General features: G+C 47.3%; 1 protein-coding gene across 3 annotated transcripts in view; it reads right to left on the bottom strand.

The window, feature by feature from the left end:
* The window catches only part of ATP6V1E1 (ATPase H+ transporting V1 subunit E1), a 40,397-nt gene extending 37,179 nt beyond the window's left edge, over nucleotides 1–3,218 (bottom strand). For all 3 annotated transcript variants that reach the window (XM_074004564.1, XM_065522553.1, XM_065522552.1), the window contains exon 1: nucleotides 3,074–3,218. Coding sequence is in view for 1 of the 3 variants with exons in the window: in XM_065522552.1 (XP_065378624.1) it covers nucleotides 3,074–3,106 (33 nt within the window). In the remaining 2 variants the exon portion in view is untranslated. The remainder of the gene's footprint in view (nucleotides 1–3,073) is intronic.
* Between the last annotated feature and the right edge of the window lie 10,116 nt (nucleotides 3,219–13,334).

The following is a 13,334-nucleotide window of genomic DNA, read 5'->3' as shown; positions in this document are numbered from 1 at the left end:
AAAATTTCCCAGGACTGATTACACACTTTCAAAACTGATGTGGGTTCACGAGTTCCATAACAATTTTTTCCCATAAACTCTGATACATCTGCTTGGTGACAAACTCCATTAGGCACTGAGGATCCTAAATGTAAGAAAAAGGGGTCCTGGCCAGGTGCAGTGACTCACGCCTGTAATCCCAGCACTTTGGGAGGCCGAGGCGGGCGGATCACGAGGTCAGGAGATCAAGACCATCCTCGCTAACACCATGAAACCCCGTCTCCACTAAAAACACAAAAAATTAGCGAGGCATGGTGGCGGGCGCCTGTAGTCCCAACTACTTGGGAGGCTGAGGCAGGAGAATGGCGTTAATGTAGGAGGTGGAGCTTGCAGTGAGCCGAGACTGTGCCACTGTACTGCAGTCTGGGCCACAGAGCCAGACTCTGTCTCAAAAAAAAGAAAAAAAAAAAAGGGGGTCCTCCATTTGACACATTTTTGTTTATTTATAGAGACAGGGTCTTTTGCTCTGTCACCCAGACGGAGCACTGTGGCATGATCATAGCTCACTGCAGCCTTAACCTCCTGGGCTCAAATGATTCTCCCGCATCAGCCTCCCTAGTAGCTAGGAGCACATGTGTGCCCCACCACACCTGGCTGATTTTGTGTTTTTTTTTTTTTTTTTTGAGACAGAGTCTCGTTCTGTTGCCCAGGCTGGAGTGCAATGGTGCGATCTTGCCTCACCACAACCTCCACCTTCCTGGTTCAAGAAATTCTCCTGCCTCAGCCTCCCTAGTAGTTGGAATTACAGGCATGCGCCAGCACGCCCTGCTAATCTTGTATTTTAGTTGAGACAGGGTTTTGCCACGTTGGCCAGGCTGGTCTGGAACTCCTGACCACAGGTGATCCGCCCACCTCGGCCTTCCAAAATGCTGCGATTACAGGCATAAGCTACCGTGCCCAGACAGCCTGGCTTATTTTTTAACAAAAAATTTTTTAGAGATAAGGTCTATGTTGCCCAGGCTGGTCTTGAACTCCTGGGATCAAGCGATCCTCCCACCTCAGTCTCCCAAAGTGCTGGAGGCTACAGGTGTGAGCCACTGCATCTGGCTTGTATTTGTGTTTATTAATATTACAATTTTTTGAGCTGGAGTCTCACTCTGTTGCCCAGGCAGGAGTGCTGTGGCATGATCTTGGCTCACTGCAACCTCTGCCTGTTGGGTTCAAGCAATTCTCCTGCCTCTGCCTCCTGAGTAGCGGGGACTACAGGCGCACCCCACTAGGCCCAGATAATTTTTTTTGAGAGGGAGGCTCGCTCTGTCGCCCAGGCTCACTCGGCCTCCCGGGTTCACACCATTCTCCTGCCTCAGCCTCCCAAGTAGCTGGCACTACAGGCGCCCCACCACGCAGGGCTAACTTTTCGTATTTTTAGTAGAGACGGGTTTCACCGTGTTAGCCAGGATGGTCTCGATCTCCTGACCTCGTGATCCAACTGCATCGGCCTCCCAAACTGCTGGGATTACAGGCGTGAGCCACGGAGCCCGACCAATTTTTTTTTTTTTTTTTTTTGAGACAGCGTCTAGCTCTGTTGCCCAGGGTGGAGTGCAGTGGCGGGATCTCGCCTGGCTGCAAGCTCCACCTCCCAGGTTCACGCCATTCTCCTGCTTCAGCCTCCCAAGTAGCTGGGACTACAGGCGCCTACCACAATGCCCGGCTAATTGTCTGTATTTTTAATAGAGCCAGGGTTTCACCATGCTGTCCAGGTTCGTCTCGAACTCCTGACCTCAGGTGATCCGCCCTCCTCAGCCTCGCAAAGTGCTGGGATTACAGACGTGAGCCACCGCGGCCGGCCCCAGCCTGTATTTCACAAATGTTAACACACAAATGTTAACACACATATTAGTGGGAGGGCAATCATTATAATCCATTACGATAGAGGGGGCTTCCCCAAAATGAAGATTAACAGTACATACAGGCCTGGCGCGGTGGCTCACGCCTGTAATCCCAGCACTTGGGGAGGCCCAGGTGGGAGGATCACCTGAGGTCAGGAGTTCGAGATCAGCCAGGCCAACATGGTGAAACCCCGCCTTTACTAAAAAAAAAAAAAAAAAAAAAAAAATTAGCCGGGCGTGGGGCGCGAGCCTGTAATCCCAGCTTCTAGGGAGGCTGAGGCAGGAGAATCGGTTGAACCCGGAAAGCGGAGGTTGCAGTGAGCCGAGATCGCGCCCTTGCACTCCAGCCTGCGCAACAGTGCGAGACTCCGTCTCAAAAAAAAAAAAAAAAAAAAAGAGAGAAAGAAAAAAACAGTTCATAAAGTAAACGACCTTGTCAAAACAATACTGGTTGGAAACAGGTCTCTTCCCTCCGCACTGTTTCTTTCCTATCATATGCCTTAAGCACTTCCCTCAGGGTTTAAAACAAACAAACAAAAAACGGGACAAGGCTGTTTTCTTTTTTTTTTTTTCTTCAGAGGAAGTCTCGCCCTGTAGCCGATGCTGGAGTGCAATGGCACGACCTCGGCTCACTGCAACCTCCGCCTCCCAGGTTCAACGGGTTCAAGCGATTCTACTTCGTCAGCCTCCCGAGTAGCTGGGATTACAGGCGCGTCACCACGCCCGGCTAATTTTGTATTTTTAGTAGAGACCGGGGTTTTACCATTTTGGTCAGGCTAGACTCGGACCGCTGACCTCAGGTGATCCGGCCGCCTCGGCCTCCCAAAGTGCTGGGATTACAGGCGTGAGCCACTGTCTCCGGCCACAAGGCTGTTTTCAATCCTTGTACAGATCTCTGTCCGACTAGGCACAGTGAATATCCTTGGAAAACAGGGAATGCTGAGGTGGGGGGCAAAGAGCCAGGGCGTTCAAGAAGGCGGAGCGCAGGCAAGCGGGCAGTGCGCAAGACCCGAGCAAAAGTCACACGAGCTGCGGGGCAAACCTCCTTCCTCAGGCCGACCTCTAGGGTCTGGTGACTTGGAGCAAGGGGCCTTCCTGCGGCATCTGGGCGACTCAAGGCCCGCGGCCTCCACGAGCCGGGCTCCAGCCCATCCCCCGGGACTGGCGCCGCGGCTTCGCGAGACCCACCCAACCAAGCCCCTCACCTGCTTCTGCACGTCAGCATCGCTGAGAGCCATGGCGAGAGTAATGCTAGGTCGGTGAGCAGCAGGACCGAGTTTTGGTTTTAAGGGTGAGGGGAGACGAATGGGCAAAGGGTAGCCCTGCGCAGATCTCGGTTTCCTTTACTTTATAAACGCGGGTTCCGGTTCCTGCCAGGTGACTGCACAGTTCATCCGCATGACCCTTCTCAGCCAATAGGAAGAGAGCGACGCCCAGGAAGTCCCGCCCTGTCCTGGCTTGTGGGCGCGTGCTCGGGTGCTTTTACGTCGCTGGCTCGTGACCTGACCTGTGTTTTTTACCTAAACTGGGTAGGAGGAAGAAAACATAAGGAGTTTCTCTATCTGAAATTAATCGGGATGTTTTGAGGAGTACTGGTTAGGTACATTGGAGAGTGCGCTTTTATTGCAATTTTTCTCATAATTACACAGGGTTATGGGTTTAGGGGAGGAAGATCACAGAGGTCCAATGTCATTTTATTAATGCCAGTCAAGGGTACATGATTTTTGGCCGGGCGTGGTGGCTCACGCCTGCAGTTCTGACACTTTGGGAGACTGAGGCGGGTGTATCGCTTGACCTCGAGTTCGAGACCAGCCTGGGCAACATAGAGAAACCCCGTCTCTACCAAAAGGAAAAAAAAAAAAAAAAGAAAGATACGTGATTTCTGACTATTCATGTCAACCTTGATTACCTGGATAAAGTAGGGTTTGTAGGTTTCTCCACTCTAAAGTTACTTTTTTTAACCCTCTTTCCATACTGTAGTCTTAGGAAGGAAGCCACTGTGCAAAGCCCACACCTAGGGAGTGGGGAGCTATGCTCAACTTCCTTGTTAGGGTGGAGCAGCTACATAATTTATTTGGAACTTTTCTGAGATAGCCTGTATATTTTTCAAAAGCCTTCCCAGGTCGCATTTAGAGGAATATTAGGACAGAAATCCCCCCAGGCTCATTTGTGTTTGTTTGGATTTACCTCAAGCCCCAGTTTTTTCCCCCAAAATCCCAAAGGCAAAAACGTTTGAAAATTCCTTTATCTTTAGGAAAGACTGACTTCTAATAGTAGAATAGCCGGGCGCGGTGGCTCAAGCCTGTAATCCCAGCACTTTGGGAGGCCGAGACGGGCGGATCACGAGGTCAGGAGATCGAGACCATCCTAGCTAACACGGTGAAACCCCGTCTCTACTAAAAATACAAAAAACTAGCCAGGCGAGGTGGCGGGCGTCTGTAGTCCCAGCTACTTGGGAGGCTGAGGCAGGAGAATGGCGTGAACCCGGGAGGTGGAGCTTGCAGTGAGCTGAGATCCGGCCACTGCACTCCAGCCTGGGTGACAGAGCAAGACTCCGTCTCAAAAAAAAAAAAAAAAAAAAAAAAAAATAGTAGAATAAGGGGTCAAATGATACACCCACTGTTTTCTTTTTACTGTGCTATGCTTACCCACCATTTTTATTAGCTTTTTATCTTGAAGAAATTTTAGATATAGTAACTTGTAAGAATACTGCATTGACCTCCCTTCACCTAGATTCAAGTTGTTAACATTTTGCTACATGTACGTTAACACTTTATTTTCATACACACACACACTTCCTGTTTTAGTGTGTCATAAGAACAAGGATGTAGCAAATTCAGGAAATTTAGTTTACTAGGCTGAACATTAATTTGCTTTGCCCCAGGCCAGGCGCAGTGGCTCACGCCTGTAATCCCCGCATTTTCAGAGGCTAAGGCAGGTGGATCACCTGAGGTCGGGGGTTCGAGACTAGCCTGACCGACATGGAGAAACCCCATCTCTACTAAAAATACAAAATTAGCAGGGCGTGGTGGTGCATGCCTGTTATCCCAGCCACTCGGGAGGCTGAGGCAGGAGAAGTGCTTCAACCCAGGACATGGAGGTTGCGGTGAGCACAGATGGTGCCACTGCACTCTAGCCTGGGCAATGAGAGTGAGACTCCGTCTCAAAAAAAAAAAAAAAAAAATTCCTTTGTCCCATCAATCCATCAATGTACTTTATAACTTTTTTTTTTTTTTTTTGAGACAGAGTCTCGCTCTATTGTCCAGACTAGAGTGCAGTGGCACCATCTCGGCTCACCACAACCACCACCACAATTGAACCTCCTGGGTTCAATTGATTCTCCTGCCTCAGCCTCCCCAGTAGCTGGGATTACCGGCACCTGCCACCACACCCAGCTAATTTTTGCATTTTTAGTAGAGACGGGGTTTCAGCATGTTGGCCAGGGTGGTCTTGAACTCCCGACCTCTGGTGATCTGCCCGCCTTGGCCTCCCAAAGTGCTGGGATTACAGGGGTGAGCCACCGTGGCCGGCCATAACCTTTTTTTATAACCGTACTTTTTAACCTTTTATAACCTTCTTATAAGCTTACTTTATACCCTTTATAACCTGGATTGGATCCAGGATCACTTACTGTATTAGTGATCATGTCTTTTTAGTCTCCTTTAATATGGAAGAGTTTCCTCAGACTTATCTTTCTTGATAGTGACATTTCGAAGAATATAGGCCAGTTGTAGAAAACCAATTTTTTTTGTTTTGTTTTGTTTTTTTGAGACAGAAGACTCTGTTGCTCAGGCTGGAGTGCAGTGGTGCCAACTTGGCTCGCTGCAACCTCTGCCTCCCAGGTTCAAGAGATTGTCCTGCCTCAGCCTCTCCAGCAGCTGGGATTACAGGCGCCCACCACCACACCCTGCTGATTTTTGTATCTTGGTAGAAATAGGGTTTTGCCATGTTGGTCAGGCTGTTCTTGGAACTCCTGACCTCAGATGATCTGCCTGCTTTGGCATCCCAAAGTGCTGGGATTACAGGTGTGAGCCACTGTGCCTGGCCTCAATTGGGTTTTGACAGTTACCTCATAATTAGATTCAGGTTACGCATTATAGCAGGAGTACTACATGTGTGATACTCTTTGATGTCCTCTTTGCAACACATCAGCAAGTGCATGATGTCCGTTTGCCCCTTTTTAATTTTATTTTAAAAATTGAGACAGAGTCCTGCAGTGTTTGCCAGGCTGGTCTTGAACTCCTGGGCTCAGGGGATCCTCCCACCTCAGCTCTTTGTCCTTTTAGTGGGAATGGTACATATATCTCTATCTATATGTATAGATATGTATGTGTGGTTTTTTTTTTTTGAGATCAGTTTCGCTATTGTTGCCCAGGCTGGAGTGCAGTGGCGCGGTCTCAGCTCACTGCAACCTCCACCTCCCAGGTTCAAGTGATTCTTCTGCCTCAGCCTCCTGAGTAGCTGGGACTACAGGTGCGCACCACCACGCTCAGCTAATTTTTGTATTTTTGGTAGAGACTGGGTTTCACTGTATTGGCCAGGCTAGTCTCGAACTCCTGACCTTGTGATCTGTCCGCCTTGGCCTCCCAAAGTGTTGGGATTACAGGCGTGAGCTACAGCGCCCAGCTGGTACACATATTTTTAAGGCTGTTAATACATGCTGCCATTTTTTCCCCCATAGTGTACAATGTTCCTTGTAGTGTATGACAGATTGGTATACATATTTGATATATCTATTTCAGAATACTGATAATGCTGGATAAAGGAAAGATTTACCCACAGAACAATAAATGCTGCCATTAATATATTTATTAATACATGTTGCCATTTTTTCCATTTGTACTAGTGCACAGTGTTCTTGTAGTGTATGACATATTGGTGTACATATTGGTATACATATTTGAAAGTACTGATAATGCTGGATAAAGGAAGGATTTAGCCACAGAACAATAAAACAGGGCAAGAGAAACTGATGCAATTGACCTTAACTTGATCACTTTTAAGCTAAACTAGATTGGATTGTCTAATTTTGTTCACCTTTTGCATTAATAGCTTCATTCTTTATCATCCTAAAAAACAGATTTCAGGAGTATGCCACCCTCTAGCATCCCTAGGTCAGGCTGAGATGGAATTAACACATTTTGATTACAATTCCTCCTCTATTTTTATAGTGTTCTGCAAATGACAGGATTTGGAGAGTAGAAGCAGCAGTCTAATGCCACATGTCAAATTGTTTCTGAAATTAATGTCCTGAATGGATGTAGCACTGTCCAGATCAACCGTGCTTTTGTTTTTTGGAAAACAGTGTGATAATCTTTATGAATCTTCTTCTTCTTCTTCTTCTTTTTTTTTTTTTGAGATGGAGAGTCTCGCTCTGTCACCAGGCTGGAGTGCAGTGGCGTGATCTTGGCTCACTGCAACCTCTGCCTCCCGGGTTCAAGCAATTCTCCTGCCTCAGCCTCCCGAGTAGCTGGGACTACAGGCACGTGCCACCATGCCCGGCTAATTTTTGTATTTTTAGTAGAGACAAGGTTTCACCATGTTGGCCAGGCTGGTCTTGAACTCCTGGCCTCAGGTGATCTGCTGGCCTCAGCCTCCCAAAGTGCTAGGATTAAAGGCATGAGCCACTGCGCCTGGCCACGATTTACTTATTTTTATTTTGAGACATTAGAAAATACATAAAAATACAAAGAATAATTTATTCCCATACCATGTACCACTACCCAAAATTAACAATTAATATTTGTCACATTTACTTCAAGACTTCACTTGAAAAACAAATCGTAGATATAGTTACTATCCCCTTTTGCGGCACCTACTCCTCCCCCATGTTAGTTTCTCTTTAAAACTCCATTTTGTTCAGTTTTGCTGATTCACCAAGGAACAGGCCAGGTCCTGTCTGAAAGGAATGTGGTAAGCTTTACAGAGATAACCTCTGGAGGGAAAGAGTTGTTATGAGTACATGCAAAGATGAGCCGGTTGGTAGTTTTCCAAATCCAATTTTCTCCTACACGCTTAGGTCTTGTGGAGACATTTTAAAACATATTTTCAGACAAGTTCCAAAAAACTCCACTCCTACATAAGCCTATTTGTGGCTTCACCAAAATCACTGGCCTAGATTCCTGTCAGGTTAGTCAGAAAGAGATGGTTCATGTGCTCTCACCTACACCCAGGCAGGTTTACTAGATACCGAATCAGCAGGATAAATAAGCTAACGCTGGAGTTTGCTCAGGAGGACAAAGCGGGAAGGACTAGAAGTAAATGTAAATAATCTGTCCTTAAATGTTGAGCAAATAATTTGAAAAAGAAAAAACAAAGTGTAGCCAAAAATAGTAACTCTAACTTAGGTGTCTGCACTTTTTGCCTCTTTCCAACCACATCACTATGCTACAGTGATTTAAAACCTAGATGGCATCAAGTCACTCCCCAATTTACAACTCTGTCATGGCTTCTGCTGGCTCCTGAAGACTTCCCTGCTGGCTCTAGTAGATGAGACTACTGAGTCTGGCCCTGTATACTTGCCTGCCCTCATGACCCCTCCTCCCTTTGCACACTACCTCAAAGCTTTACTGCTTTCCTTTCCGTTTTTTTGAAAACATCAAGTTTTCTGCTTGAGAAGTTCTTTTCTTCCACTTACCACTTAACTTAGTTTTCATCCTTTAGGTCTCAGAATCTCTTTGGGGAGAGCTTATCCTGGCCACCCTCTCACCTTCTTCGCTATTCCAGTGAAACCTTGTCTATTTCAGGGCATGCCACCTTCTTTTTTGTTTTGGTTTTGGTTTGGTTTTTTTGAGATGGAGTCTTGCTCTGTCGCCCAGGCTGCAGTGCAGTGGAGTGATCTCAGTTCACCACAACCTCCACCTCCTGGGTTCAAGCGATTCACCTGCCTCAGTCTCCCGAGTAGCTGGGACCACAGGCACGAGTCACCATGCCCGGCTAATTTGTTTGTATTTTTAATAGAGACGGGGTTTCACTATGTTGGCCAGGCTGGTCTGGAACTCCTGACCTCACGATCCACCCGCCTCAGGCTCCCAAAGTGCTGGGATTACAGGCATGAGCCATTGCACCTGACCCATGCCATCATCTTAAATAATTTTTACTTTTTTTCTGTTTCAATGTTTTTCTTTTCTGGTTTTCCAACTAAGATGTTAGTTTCACAAGAGGGACCACGTCTGATGTACTCATCATTGCTTTTGCTAGCATCCAGCCTGGTTAATGGCAGGGATTCAATTAACAATTGATTGGCCAGGTGTGGTGGCTGGCACCTATAATCCTAGCACTCTGGGAGGCCGAGACAGGCAGATCACTTGAGCCCAGGAGTTTGAGACCAGCCTGTAGTTCTTGCTGCTTGGGAGTACGAGGCCAGAGGATTGCTTGAGCCTGGGAAGTCAAGGCTACAGTAAGTCGTAATCACATCACTGTACTCTAGCCTGGGTAACAGAGTAGAAGTAGAGACTCTGTCTCAAAAGGAAGAAAAAAAAAAAAAAGCAACAAACAACTGATGACTGGAAATGAATAAAATGAGTAGAGTCTAGTTTAGAGTAGATAACCACATTAGGCGGTAGGATAGAGATTTGTAGCGCCTATTAAAATCTGTCCAAAACTCCCCCCAAAACTGACCAGGTGCAGTAGCTCATGACTATAATCCCAGCACTTCAGGAGGCGAAGGCAGGTGGATCACTTGAGGCCACAAGTTCAAGACAAGCCTGGACAACACAGCAAGACACTATTTCTACCAAAGAAAACTGTAAAAAATTAAATAAAAAGGGCCGGACGTGGTGGCTCACGCTTGTAATCCCAGCACTTTGGGAGACCAAGGTGGGTAGATCACACGGTCAGGAGTTTGAGACCAGCCTGGCCAACGTGGTGAAACCCCATCTCTACTAAAAAAAAAAAAAAAAAAAAAAATTTAAATAAAAAAACTCTGGCCGGGTGCAGTGGCTCACGCCTGTAATCCCAGCACTTTGGGAGGCTGAGGCGGGTGGATCACAAGGTCAGGAGATTGAGACCATCCTGGCTAACATGGTGAAACCCCATCTCTACTAAAAATGCAGAAAAATTAGCCAGGCGTGATGGCGGGCGCCTGTAGTCCCAGCTACTGGGGAGGCTGAGGCAGGAGAATGGCATGAACCTGGGAGGCGGAGCTTGCAGTGAGCCAAGATCATGCCACTGCACTCCAGCCTGGGTGACAGAGGGAGACTCCATCTCAAAAAAAAAAAAAAAAAAAAACTCCAAATACCATAAACTGCTGTGATTAAAGTCAAATAATTTCTATAAAAGGGCTATATTATTTTATGCAATTTGCTGAAAAGACAATCTCTTTCCTTTTTGAAATGCCTTAGCACTTCTGTTGAAAATTAGTTAACAATTCTGGGTTTTCTATTCTGTTCCATTGACCTGTATGTCTAGTCTCAAAATATATATTCAAAAAATAAAATTAAAAAGGGAAGGCCAGGAGCTTTAGGAGGCCAAGATGGGAGAATTGCTTGAGGCCAGGAGTTTGTGAGCAGCCTGGGGAACATAGCCAGACCCATCTCTACAAAAACAATCTTTTTTTTTTTTTTTTGAGAGGGAGTCTCACTCTGTCGCCCAGGCTGGAGTGCATTGGCGTGGTCTCGGCTCACTGCAACCTCTGCCTCCCGGGTTCACGCCATTCTCGTGCCTCAGCTTCCCGAGTAGCTGGAACTATAGGTGCCTGCCACCACGCCTGGCTAATTTTTTTGTATTTTTAGTAGAGACCGGGTTTCACTGTGTTTGCCAGGATGGTCTCCATCTCCTGGCCTTGTGATCCGCCCGCCTCAGTCTCCCAAAGTGCTGGGATTACAGGCGTGAGCCACTGCGCCGGGCCAAGGTTCAAGTGATTCTTCTGCCTCAGCCTCCTGAGTAGCTGGGACTGAAGGTGTGCGCCACCACATCCGGCTAATTTTTTGTATTTTAGTACAGACGGAGTTTCACCCTGTTGGCCAGGATAGTCTCCATCTTCTGACTGTGTGATCCGTCCCTCTTGGCCTCCCAAAGTGGTGGGATTACAGGCGTGAACCACCGTGTCTGGCCTACAAAAATATTTTTAAAAAATTAGCCATGTGTGGCCCAGCGTGGTGGCTCATGCCTGTAATCCCACCACTTTGGGAGGCTGAGGTGGGCAGATCACTTGGGGTCAGGAGTTGGAGAGCAGCCTGGCCAACACGGTGAAACCTAATCTCTACTAAAAATACAAAAATTAGCCGGGCATGGTGGTGCATGCCTGTAATCCCAGCTACTTTGGAGGCTGACGCAGGAGAATCACTTGAGCCCAGGAAGTGGAGGTTGCAGTGAGCAGAAGTTTGCCACTGTACCGCAGCCTGGGCGACAGAGGGAGACTCTGTCAAAAAAACAAAAAACAAAAAACAAAACTTAGCTATGTGTACTGGCACAAACCTGTGGTCCTTGATACTTGGGAGGCTGAGGTGGAACAATTGTGAGCCCAGGAGGTCAAGGATACAGTGAGGTCGGGCGTGGTGGCTCACGCTTGTAATTCCAGCACTTTGAGAGGCTGAGGCGGGTAGATCACCTGAGGTCAGGAGTTCAAGACCAGCCTGGCCAACGTGGTGAAACCCTGTCTCTACTAAAAATACAAAAAATTAGCCAGGCGTGGTAGCGGGTGCCTGTAATCCCAGCTACTCGGGAGGCTGAGACAGGAGAATCCTTGAACCCAGGAGGTGGAGGTTGCAGTGAGCCGAGATCGCACCACTGTACTCCAGCCTGGGCAACAAAGAATGAAACTCCATCTCAAAAAAAAAAAAAAAAAAAAAAGGATGCAAAGGATGCAGTGAGGTATGATTGTACCACTGCACTCCAGGCTGGGTAACAGAAGCGACACCTTGTCTCTAAAAAAATAAATAAGACCAGACATGGTGGCTCATGACTGCAATCCCAGCACTTTGGGAGGCCAAGACAGGTGGATCACCCAAGGCCAGGAGTGGAGACCAGCCTGGCCAACATGGCGAAACCCTATCTCTACTAAGAATACAAAAAAAAATTAGCCAGGTGTGGTGGCGGGCACCTGTAATCCCAGCTACTCAGGAGGCTGAAGCAGGAGAATCGCTTGAACCCAGGAGGTGAGGTTCAGTGAGCTGAGATCGCGCCATTGCACTCCAGCCTGGGCGACAGAGCAAGACTCTGTCTTGAGAAAAAAAATAATAAATAAAGGAAAAGACTGAAAGCAATGTGAAATAAATGAACTTAAGTATGTATCAAATTGGTAACGTAAGTACCCCCCAAAATAAATTATTTCATGTTACATTTTTGAAAGTTTTTTTAGGTAAAGTGTACATACAGTGAACTGCACAGAACTTAGAAGTAAAATTAGGGCCAGGTGCCGTGGCTCATGCCTGTAATCCCAGGGCTTTGGGAGGCTGAGGTGGGCGGATCTCTTGAGGTCAGGAGTACCAGACTAGCCTGGCCAACATGGTGAAACCTCATCTCTATAAAAATTTTTTTAAAAAGCCAGGCCCGTGGCTCACATCTGTAATCCCAGCATTTTGGGAGGCCAAGGCAGGCGGATCACCTGAGGTTAGGAGTTCAAGACCAGCCTAACAAACGTGGAGAAACTCTGCCTCTACTAAAAATACAAAATTAGCCGGGCGTGGTGGTGCATGCCTGAAATCCCAGCTACTCAGGAGGCTGAGGCAAGAGAATCGCTTGAACCTGAAAGGCAGAGGTTGCCGTGAGCTGAGATCGCGCCCCTGCACTCCAGCCTGGGCGACAGAGTGAGACTCTGCCTCAAAAAAAAAAAAAAAAAAGTCTTCATTTATGGTTACTCATTTCACTGCAACCTTCGCCTCCCAGGCTCAAGCGATTCTCCTGCCTTGGCCTCGCAAGTAGCTGGGATTACAGGCTCATGCCACCATACCCGGCTAATTTTTTGTATTTTTCATTTTTTTTATTTTTTATTTTTTGAGACGGAGTCTTGCTCTGTCACCCAGGCTGGAGTGCAGTGGCGCGATCTCGGCTCACTGCAAGCTATGCCTCCTGGGTTTACGCCATTCTCCTGCCTCAGCCTCCCGAGTAGCTGGGACTACAGGCGCCCGCCACCTGGCCCGGCTAGTTTTTTGTATTTTTTAGTAGAGACGGGGTTTCACTGTGTTCGCCAGGATGGTCTTGATCTCCTGACCTCGTGATCCGCCCGTCTCGGCCTCCCAAAGTGCTGGGATTACAGGTGTGAGCCACCGCACCCGGCCGCAGTTCAACTATTTTAAATCACTTCATTTAGAGTAGCTTTGTATGAGATATAGATCTCATACCATACAATTCACCTATAGTGTACAATTCAATAGTTTTCAGTATTTCAGAGAGTCGTGCCACCATCACCCCAAAAAGAAACCCTGTATCTACTGGCAGTCACTCCCCATCAGGACTTTATCACTTCTTTTTTTTTTTTTTTTTTTTGAGACGGAGTCTCGCTCTGTCGCCCAGGCTGGAGTGCAG

This window comes from Macaca fascicularis, chromosome 10 (genome assembly GCF_037993035.2).
Source record: "Macaca fascicularis isolate 582-1 chromosome 10, T2T-MFA8v1.1".
Classification (NCBI taxonomy): Eukaryota; Metazoa; Chordata; class Mammalia; order Primates; family Cercopithecidae; genus Macaca; species Macaca fascicularis.
Note: the sequence above shows the minus strand (reverse complement) of the source record. Positions and strands in the feature narration are given on the sequence as shown.